Raw genomic sequence first — 10,270 nt, 5'->3', positions numbered from 1 at the left:
ATTCTTTATACACAAACAGAAATTCTCCAGATCACTTTCCAAATTTATATTATTATAATTAATAATTAATCAATTTGATTGTATGTACTGTTTAATTTACCTGAACACTTTGTAAATTGTTCTTTCTTAAATAAAGTTTTTTTTAAAAAGTTGTATTTTGATCACGTGGTCATGCCAGAGGAAGTTGGCTTATACTAGCCAATAAGCGGCGTGCTGACGTACATGACGTTAGCCATTGGCTGATTCAAAAGGTAAGCATTTTGAGCGCTAACGGTCTGCAGATTCAACCGTGTTAGTGTGAGAGCAGACGGCTACGGTAAGGTTTCAAACAATTCTCACTTATTTACCGCAGAAACTGCTTCATATTTAATAGAATAGCCACATGAATGTAGCAATACTAAACGTGTTTATTAGAATTAGCTGATAGTTTGATTAATGTGATGCTACGCTATCTTTTAACGTTTGCTAATGAAGACATGTTATGTTCTAACGTTGCGTTAACGCGAGCGAGTCTGTTGTTTTGTCCTCGGTATCGTTACATGAAAGTACAGCTCATATACAGAAAATACTCATGTTTTGTGAAGTTCTTTTGCCGTCAGTTAACGTAATTCGACCAGGTATTTCCCTTGAAAAGTACAACAATCAGATGTTAGCGCTAATCTAGTTGGCGTTCGTTACATTTAGGCCAATCTTAAATCGCTAGCTTTAACGATTAACTCAACGCAGGCTCTACTCCGATTACCCCCTTTTTCATATATAAATGTGTCGTGTTTGCTGGTTTGTTTAGGTGAGTTGTCGACAAACACAGCTTGAGATAATGGCCGAAAGCGACTGCGGTGATGTCTCTGAACGCTACGAATTTGACGCCCCATCCCAAGTAGTCGACCTGAAAGAACTGGAAAATGCTGAAAGCGACGACAAGTGGTTTGGTGAGTCTCCATTATACACTTACAGCTGACTGACAATACGTTTAGTCATGTATTGTTGAGACCACAACAAGTATTTGCTGATTCTGTCTGCATCCTCTATTTTCTGTCGCATGTGGGTAAACTGGTCTAGCCGAGCTGCTCCACTTATGCAGTCACAGCTTCTGTCTCTCTGTTGGCTTCACTGCATATAATTTGGTGTAGGTGGACAAGAAAACAAACGCATTCTCTGAGTGTTTTTGTTAGGAGAAGTCTTTTAACACACAGGAAGTGAGTGTCATTGGTGTAGCCCCACCCCTCCTCCAACTTTCCTGAGATATAAATGTAAACAGTATGTGTAAATCAGCGCTTGTTTTGCCATTTATATTCTGTGAGGTAAGATGCTCTTTGAATAGTTAGGATCCTTAACTATTAGGATGGAGCTCAACTCCACCTGGCCTGGAAAGCAGATGAGATCAGGTGGCAGCAGGAGTAGGCAGAGGGGGAAGAAGTCAAGTTGTACAGTTTTCTGCATAGGATGTCACAGGAACGCGCACATCCTGTTGGATCTGATTTATTTAAATGTTATCAGGCACACATCAGTTTGTACACACTCTCCAATTCATTTAATTACGACAGGGTAGCCTATTAAAATGCTACACATACAATCCATGATTTCTGTTCAACCAGCATTTTTTACATGACTTCTCAGCATCACATCAGATTGCTGCTGTATATATAAATCGGCTGAGCAGTCCTCTCCCTCTTAAACCACATAAGTTAAACATCAATAATCAAACATGGAGGAAAGAAATGCAAGACAATAGCTTTATTATTGAGCTGTCAGGGCGTCACATCTGTACAGATGTTGTTTTTAGAATGCTCACATCCAACTGTTTGGTGTTGCTTAATACTTCAATGGACATGAGTGACACTTTGTGCAGGCTTGCAAAGAATTAAGCAAATTTGTGATCTTGGTACCATTTGTACATCTTAACAATACAATAGGTGTTTGTATTTGGCTGTTTGGCTTTCAGCAGGTTGTGAATTATGTTTGGGGGATAAAGGGTCATTTTGAAATGTTTTGATTGTACAATAAAGTGTTATTACAAATGCTATGAAAAGACTTTGAACACCCCCAATATGTAGGTTAAAATACCCATCAAAGAATCTGCAAAGGAGTCCACAGCTTTCTCATCTTAAACTATCTCTTATATGCAGACGAACAGGCCACGGGAGCAGATGGTCACCTTATAACACCTTTGAGACTTGACCGACCCTTTCAGAGAGGTGATAGGCACAGCCTGCCACGAGCCATCGTAACGCCACAAGTCAAGAAAGATGTGGACTCTGGTTAGTAGTCTTTGTTTAATAGCTAATTACTGTATTTCTCCATTTAACACATTTTTCTGTTAAGATAAAATTGTGTTCAAAGGTGAGAAGCAGTTTGATCCTTGTGGTCAACAAAGGGAGTTGTCTTGAATTCACAGCAGTTACTATAGTTTCCAGTGGTGACCCAGAGTCACATTGATCATTAACTCAGTACTTTGAGTATAAAATATGATAGTGTTGAAAGACATTTTGAGACCTTTTGTGTAGTTCTCACCTGTATCCCATTGAGGTTTATGTTGTTAAATGTTTGTTTTGAATTAGATCCATCATTAATACACTAACTATTCAAGGATGAACTCACATGTGGTTCCAGTTTAGTCTGTGGTCTTCTGTAATCCACTAAATAATCATCATTAATTAGTTCTTGTTAACCTATATGGACTGCTCAATATTCCAGGTCCTAGCACATCCATGGCTCCACCTCCCAACATTGTCACATCCTGGGGTGCTGGGAGTCCTGCTCGGACCGATGCCCGACCAAAGAGGAGTACTGCTAATCAACCCCCTGCCCAACCATGCAGGTACAGTCTTTGCGATGGCAATTCTTAACAGTCTCACTCTGTGGCATAGGTGTAGGCTTCACATTATTTTAAATGAAGCATGTACAATTTGTACATGCCTGATGTTTTTGGCAAGTATACTGTGGCATTAATCCTAAACCCAAGCAATTAAAACTCTCAAAGGAAAACATAACGTGACAATCAACTGATCCAATTCCTCTATATCCATCTATCTGTTGGGTAAGTTGTAACAGTGAGCTATTAAAGAGCAACCTATCTTTGCAGCTTTTATGTAGATGTAATCAATTTGCTAACTGTCAGTGCAGTACTGACCCCAAGAAAAAATTCCCCAAGGGGACAATAAAGTATATTGTATTGGATTCAATTTCATTCTGACTTTAATTTTCCTTTTGGTTTATTTTTAGGGTTTCCAAACGTAAAGAGCTACCCAGCGGTCCAGCTGCACCACCATCAAAGAAACACAAAAAGTAAGTTTGACTGTCCTGTCAACTCTTTCTTAAAATGTTCTCCTGCCCTTTACAGTCCTTTGGACACTGTAGACTGTAAAGCTCCATTACCAACACAGACTGGTTCCTCTTTACACTTTTTATAGAAAAATGTTGTGTAAAAGACCAAGACAAAATCCCACCTTTTGTGTTACCTATCCCACCCCATGATTTCAATTCTAATTGTTTTGTTCAAGGAGTCCGGTTGCTCGACGAGCCCCAAAACGCAGCAGTGTCTCGCGCAGGACTGGGCAGCTAAATTCCAGGGCTGCACCCAAGACCCGTGCAGAAGCTTCCACCACTACAAACGCTGAGTGAGTCTACAATTGATGTTAAAACCCATGTCATTCTCTTAGACTTGGTGGATGGGCAAGGAGAAAGTGGAGCTCTGCGAGACTTAAATGGGATATTTTTGGATAATCAGAGACTGAGGTGGATAAACGGGGTACAGCTGATTACAAGTTTTTGATGGTTGTGTCCAAACAGGCCAAGTAGCTCTGAAGAACAGGAGCTGGAGCGCATCAGGAACCTCCAGAAGGAAGTGGCTCTGCATCGCAAGAAGAATGAGGCCAGCTACAAAGCTGCTCTGGCTGGCAGTGAGTAGATATTACTTTATGTGCACCTGTAACCCTCGGTAAATGCTCTGGGTGTGTGTTTTTGTTTTTTTTAAATGCATGTCCTGGCTACAAGCTGTACTGTCACATTTGGGGTTTAGATTGGCCTCACAACTTGAAACCAATGTTTACTGTTTTAGATCCACCACCAAAGAAGATGGTCCTATCAGCAACAGTTCCTAAAGAATTCCATTTCAACACAAACACCCGCTCTAAGGCAACCACTTCATCCAACACTGCCCACAAGGAAGTGGACTTCATTACTCAGCTCCGCAAGCCCTCCTCACCAGTAAGTACTTCATGTATGCAATCACCTTCAAGCTATACTGCAGTCTGTGGGACTAAAGTGTTAAACCCAGAGCCTTAATGGTTCACCTGGACTGTGTTAAATTGCAGTTCAGGCAAGTAGGATCCCAAAACCTTCCCTCAGACTGCCTCTCCAACAAAATCACAATGCACATAACATGCAACTGAAACTCCCTGATTGATATTAAAGTTGTTAATATTGTGTAAAGGTGACAGTCCTGTTATTTTAAGAGCAAAATTTGTTAAATGTTGGGTTTTCACCAGCAATAATTAAACTCCCGAAAGAGCAGAAGAGGAAACTTAAGTGTAAGATACAGAAGATATCTTGTAATGTGAACCGTGAACATGGAGGAAAGTGATCCAAGACATCTTACAACATGTTGACCACTTGAAGAAACCTATACCTTAACTTCTTTATAGTTGTAATTTATTTGTTTATTTTTTTCAGGCAAAGGCTATGAAAGGTGCCACAGTGCCCAAACCCTTCAACCTGTCGAAGGGTAACAAGAGAAAGGTGGAGGAGCCATCTGCCTATGTGCCCATGGCTCAGCAGATACAGCAGTTTCAGAAACGAACCCCTGACCGCTACCATTTGCGCAGTCGCAAGAGTCAAGAGAGAGGTGTGTATGTCTTTATTTTTTTTTACTACATTCAGTGACAGATTTTAGTGTATAAGTGAATGACATGAGTTATTACTCTCTGTTAGGACCATCCCCAGTGAAGGGCGACCACCTTAAGCTCACCCACCCTCACACTCCACACCTGATAACCAACCAGAGAAGCCGGCCACCTGCTGTGAAGAGCAGTGCTGAGCTGGAGGCTGAAGAGGTGGAAAAACTTAACAAGTAAGACCATTTTGCGTTACCCCTTCTTGTTTGTCACCTGCTTTATGTCACTTCCTCAAACTAGCGGGTGCAGTCGACCCCCTGCCAGGAATTTACACTGTAACTTCTAGTGCCTACCTGTTGGAGCAACATACGTTGATATTCTAAGGGCCTTTTAGCTAATGTTGTGTTTTAATCACAGGTTTAAATTCAAGGCCCTGGAGCTGAACAGGAAAATATTAGAGGGCGTAGAGGGCCTAAAGAAGCCTGCAGTGAAGGAACCCACTGTACCAGAAGGATTTGAGCTGCAGATTGAAAAAAGGCTCCAGGAGAGACAGGCCACCAAGCCTCAGGAGGGCGAAGAGAAGCTGCACACATTTAAATCCCAGCCTCTACCCAAAAAGATCCTGGAAGGAGTAGTGGTGAGTCTAAACCCTGTGACCAGTTCAGTGTTGAATGTAAGGGTTTACACTAAGACCTGCTTGTTTTTTTTTATTGAGAGAATATGATAATGTTGTTATCATGACTGTAGTAAAAAATACTTCCCATCAACAGGGTTTGCCAGAGAGGAAGGTTCTGCCTGCAACTGTGCCAGAATCTCCAGCTTTTGCTCTCAAGAATAGGGTCCATAGGGAGCCCAGGGTTGAGGAAGTAAGGAACACTTTTTTGCTTGTCTTGAATTTGAAAACTGCTCAGTTCTCTTCCCCTTCACTCACTGAACATACAGATACACCACAGCCATCCCCATGTTAATAACCTTAAACCTGCTGGGGCTTTTCTTTTTGTCAGGTCAAACAGCCCTCACCAGTCAAGGCCCCCCCAGTGCCTCACTTTGGTCTCCCCTTCCAGCCCCGCCTACCAGAGCACCACCACGTGGAGATCTGTCCTTTCTCCTTTGAGGAGAGGGAACGAGAGAGGAGAGCGTTGAAAGAGAAAAGGCTGGAGGACAAGCGAAATGAGGAGGTGGAGTCCCTCGTCCTGAATCTGTGTCCTTAGACCTCAGAATAAGGACAATGTGCTAAATCACATCTTGTTTCCAACTTTTCCAGGTACCTCATTTCAAGGCACAGCCACTTCCAGACTTCGACACTGTGAACCTCCCCGAGAAGAAGAAGCTGGAGCCCACAAAGCCAGAGCCCTTCAGACTGCTCATAGATGAACGTGGAGCTGTGAGGAGCAGTCGCTGGGAGCAGATGGTGCGACACAATTTTCCACCGAGCACACAGGAACAGATTTATTCTCAGTGACGGTCTGTACCTTGGAATTGAAACCTAACCTCTGTTCCTTGTAGGTAAAAGAAGAGCAGAAACAACAGGAGGAAGCAACAGTATTCAAAGCCAGGCCCAACACAGTCACTCTTAAAGAACCTTTCCAGCCCAGAAAGGAGAGCCGGGCTACAGTAGGTAAGTCCTGATGTCCTGCTGCCGTTTCCTTGTGTAGCTATGTGCAGTACGACACAATGGTAATATGTTGATGCAGGTTAGCGAGTTATGCACTTTCTCCCTGCTAATACAAACACGTTAGACTTGTTGTCCCTAACCTGACCCAGCTGTCTGTGGTACTATTCAAACCTTGAAGTGTGTTTCAGCTTCCTGCTGTGAAGGTGAAATGTTCTTCACTGTTGTGTAACTCACTATATTCCTGTCACTTTCACCACCCTCTGTCGCGGCACTCTTCAGAACTCCTTCATTCTTCTACAGTTGTGGAGGCCTTCGAGCTGTCTACAGAGCGGCGGGCCCGGGAGCGGCAGGAGTATGAGCGACTGGCCAGTGAGAAGGAGGCTCTCAGGACGTTCATGGAGGAGGAGCAGAGACGAGAGGAGGAGCAGAGAAAGAAGGAGGAGATTTCCAGGATGCGGCAAGAACAGGTTAGTTCACTTAAGTAGATTCAGGTCAGTTGTATTTATAGCCCCAGATTACAATGCATCGGGGGCTCTCACTGTCTCTAAGACCTTTTGAGAGGACTGGCCTTACAGCTGTGTAGTGTGTGACAGGACACTGGTGACAGCTCATTGAATCATTAATAGTGACTTGCATGGTTCTGAGAGGGAGCCAGCCATGAGCAGCTGCTGTCTGGCTCTGGCTTTTCCCTCAATGTCACATTTCTCTGAAAACAAATTTCAGAGCAAGTGAGAGGGAACAAGGATGCAATTTTTAAGAACTGTTGTCTGTATTGTAGCTGGGATAGCTGCTCCACTACAAGATCCTTGTGTCTGTCTGTGGGGGAGAACCAGTACACAGTAGCCCTGCTTTTTATGGTGCTGTTGTGAGATAATATTACTTTTGATCAGATCTGAATGTCTAGTGTAACGGAATACATTTACCTCTGCTCATGTCCTGCATGAAATCAAAAGTGAATGTTCACTTGATATTCTAATCCATCTTTACCAGAACCTGAAAATGGGAAATATCCCTTTTTTAATTCCCTGTAAACAAAAAATTCTGTCTTAAAGTAAAAATCCAAAAACTCTACCCACACATGGGACATAGAATTTGCATTGATGCATAATACTTATCCAGGTAACCACCACATTGAATGTATGTTCTTAACTAGCCATTACATATAGCAGTTATTAACACATGTTCTGTACTAGCCTTAATCTCAACTATGGATCACATTGCTTTATGGTAAATGCTATTGGACTCTTGGTAACTTGGTAAAATGGTGAGTGTGTGTGATCAGACCTTGTGAAAATTGCATGTCAGCGTATGCAGCTAGCCTGATGTGTAAAGTGCAGTGTGTCTGATAGATTTTGTCTTCCTCCTCTGCAGGTTCACAAGGCTCAGCCCATCAGACACTACAAACCTGTTGCACTGAAGAAGAGTGAAGTTCCACTCACAGTTCCCCAGTCACCAAACTTCTCTGACCGCTTCCGCCTGTGAGCAGCTTGCCTCATTCCACTGAGTAGTAAAATGACCAGGTTCCAACTAGGTTTTTATTTTGTACTTTTATTATTTTTCTTTTTTGGGCAGAAGCCCTTGAAATTAAATGTTGCATCTATTTCAGATTGTTAGTCAGAATACTGGCTATGAAATTTGAATTGTAGCTCTATTCACAAAGGACTGAAGCTCAGTTTTTTTCCTGTCTTTTCCACGTTGAGCTTTAGATTTTAACCTTTTATTGTATATTATTTTCTGTCTCTCACTGTTTTTGCTATATTAACTCTTTTAAATAAAGGCTATAATATTACCAGTAACTATGGACATTTTATTTTGAAGTGCTGGAAGAACTAACTAGGCAGTAATATGTGTTGGCAGTAAAACACTCCAACTTAACCTTTTATACAGGGAAAACTTAAAATCGGTGCCACGCAAAATAGAATTGGAGTTCTAGTTGGCATCTGCACTAAATCATATTCACTAAGATGAGAGACTCATCATTTTTGTATCGCACTGTACCTACATTTCCATTTTCTGACCTCCAAGCCTTCCAGGTGCAAGATGCTTTATTTAAACAAAAAACTTGTCACTATAAAAAGATGTCTTTTTGGCAAGTGTACACAGAAGTGCAGCCTCATTGAATCTATAAACAGACTAGATGCCATCATACATTTTATTATACGGCACCTTTTTGTACTTCGAAAAGTATCTAAATATTCCAGTCTTTAGCCTACTGCAAATAACTGACATTCTCAAATACTGTACATCCTCCCACTCTGCTAGTGTGACATCAGACGACTTCTTCTTCATGAAGTCAGGGTGGGTGGACCTGCCCTGAGTTTACAAGTAGGAATTGAAAAACTGCTAAAACAAAGTGAATATTGGACATACGCTGGGCACAAACTATAAATGAAGTTAAATCGACTTAAAAAGTGCTTCACAGCTTGCGTCTGCCACCCACCAAAAAGGTTCCTGATCAGTCATTGCACTTTAAAACAAGGGAATTCAGACCACATGAACTCAGAAATGGTTTTACAAGCAAAATAATGAGGTTTTCAATAGTCAATTTTAAATTACAAAATTTCAAAACAAATTAATTTCAGTATATCCTGTATTTTTATATTTTTCGTATTAACTAATTTGGGAAGAAAATTCAAGCTAGAACAATTTAAAATGCTCAAATAAGATCAATTTTACACCTAAACTCAAGGAAGATGTTTGTTTAGAATATTGATAACATAAAACATCCATCGATCAGCCACAACATTGAAACCACCTGCTGTTGAGTGTGGTTGCTGTGAGGTTGTATTTACTTGATCCACATCCGTGGATGGTGTGTGTCAGGTGTCATCCACACAAATGCCAGGACCCAAGGTCAGCAGCCAGCAGAGCATCGCTTTGTACAACATGATCAGTGTTATTTACTTGGTCTGTTAGTGGTTGTAATGCTTTGGTTGATTGGTGTAAGTCCTATGATTTCATGTAGAATGACCTATTAATAACATTTTAAATGCAAAAAAAAAGAAAAACACTTGGTGGTTGAAATTGGCTTAGTCAAATTCAGACACTAAGGGCCAAAATGACATCAAAGAACTGGCAGCGTCAAAGCCCGACTGTTGCGTCGCCTGTGCCTGGCCAAAAAGCTGCAGTTGAACACACCACACATACTGCAGCTGATTGCCTACAGTTTAAGGCTGACGTGTGTCTGGGCCTTCAGGGCCATCGGGCAGTATAGGGGCTGTCTGTTTGCGACACTGGCCCTCACTTTTGCAGTGTGTCCTTCACCACTGGTACTAGTCGACCCTTACTAGTGGTTGTTTATTGCCTGATTGACAGGTAGAATCCGTGGGGCAGCCCATTAATGCCATGTGGCGGTGGTAGAGAAAGGTATTGCCTCGGCCTCTGTTGGCTGTCAGCCCTCGTCTTTGCAGTGTGTTCAAGTGCAGCTTCTGGACGAGACTCGGGCAGTTTGAGGCGCAACAGTCAGCCTTCATCACCTGTAGTTAAGTTTGCTGTGTCGTGAACTTTTGGATGAGCTGTGGAGCCTAAATGGAGCTCCTCTTCACTGCTTCTATTCAAACTTTTTACAGCCTGGACAGACGGTGTTGCTCAGGTGTTCTGATGTTCAGGTCTGAATTTCAATCTTGAATTTTACATTGACTTTTGACCTGACTTGAATTTTTGGATCAGAATTTAGTTTTTTGACTGTGAATAATTTGAATATCGATTTTTGAATATTGGATACTTTTAATTTTGCATCTGAATTTCTAATAAATAATGGAGTTCATTAGTTTGACCCTCATGTGACATGTCAGAGTGACTGTAGTTTAATCACAGTTCAGAC

The 10,270-nt window shown here is 41.8% G+C and overlaps 1 protein-coding gene across 2 annotated transcripts; it reads left to right on the top strand.

Annotated features, from left to right (window-relative positions):
• The first annotated feature begins 239 nt into the window (after positions 1-239).
• tpx2 (TPX2 microtubule nucleation factor) lies at positions 240-8,243 on the top strand. 2 transcript variants are annotated; one of them, XM_084367316.1, is made up of 17 exons: positions 240-316; positions 788-929; positions 2,127-2,258; positions 2,695-2,818; positions 3,223-3,285; positions 3,501-3,617; positions 3,790-3,899; positions 4,058-4,206; positions 4,672-4,843; positions 4,930-5,068; positions 5,250-5,469; positions 5,603-5,698; positions 5,837-6,010; positions 6,097-6,243; positions 6,339-6,450; positions 6,748-6,914; positions 7,819-8,243. In XM_084367316.1, the coding sequence occupies exons 2-17, from the start codon at positions 818-820 to the stop codon at positions 7,927-7,929; spliced, it is 2,145 nt and encodes a 714-aa protein (XP_084223442.1). In that variant the 5' UTR covers positions 240-316; positions 788-817; the 3' UTR covers positions 7,930-8,243. The 2 variants fall into 2 exon arrangements, with proteins under 2 accessions (XP_084223442.1, XP_084223441.1); XM_084367315.1 differs by having other exon boundaries at positions 6,727-6,914.
• The last annotated feature ends 2,027 nt before the right edge of the window (positions 8,244-10,270 follow it).

This window comes from Pagrus pagrus (assembly GCF_965226575.1).
Source record: "Pagrus pagrus genome assembly, chromosome: 11".
Taxonomy (NCBI): domain Eukaryota; kingdom Metazoa; phylum Chordata; class Actinopteri; order Spariformes; family Sparidae; genus Pagrus; species Pagrus pagrus.
The sequence above is the reverse complement of the archived record's forward strand: the minus strand, read 5'-3'. Positions and strand labels throughout refer to the sequence as shown.

Excerpts from the sequence above, each read along its gene's own strand:
- tpx2 (XM_084367315.1), top strand. The coding sequence starts at position 818 with ATGGCCGAAAGCGACTGCGGTGATGTCTCTGAACGCTACGAATTTGAC. Across the intron at positions 4,207-4,671 it reads TCCGCAAGCCCTCCTCACCA|GCAAAGGCTATGAAAGGTGC; the intron begins GTAAGTACTTCA and ends TATTTTTTTCAG. Across the intron at positions 5,470-5,602 it reads AGATCCTGGAAGGAGTAGTG|GGTTTGCCAGAGAGGAAGGT; the intron begins GTGAGTCTAAAC and ends TCCCATCAACAG.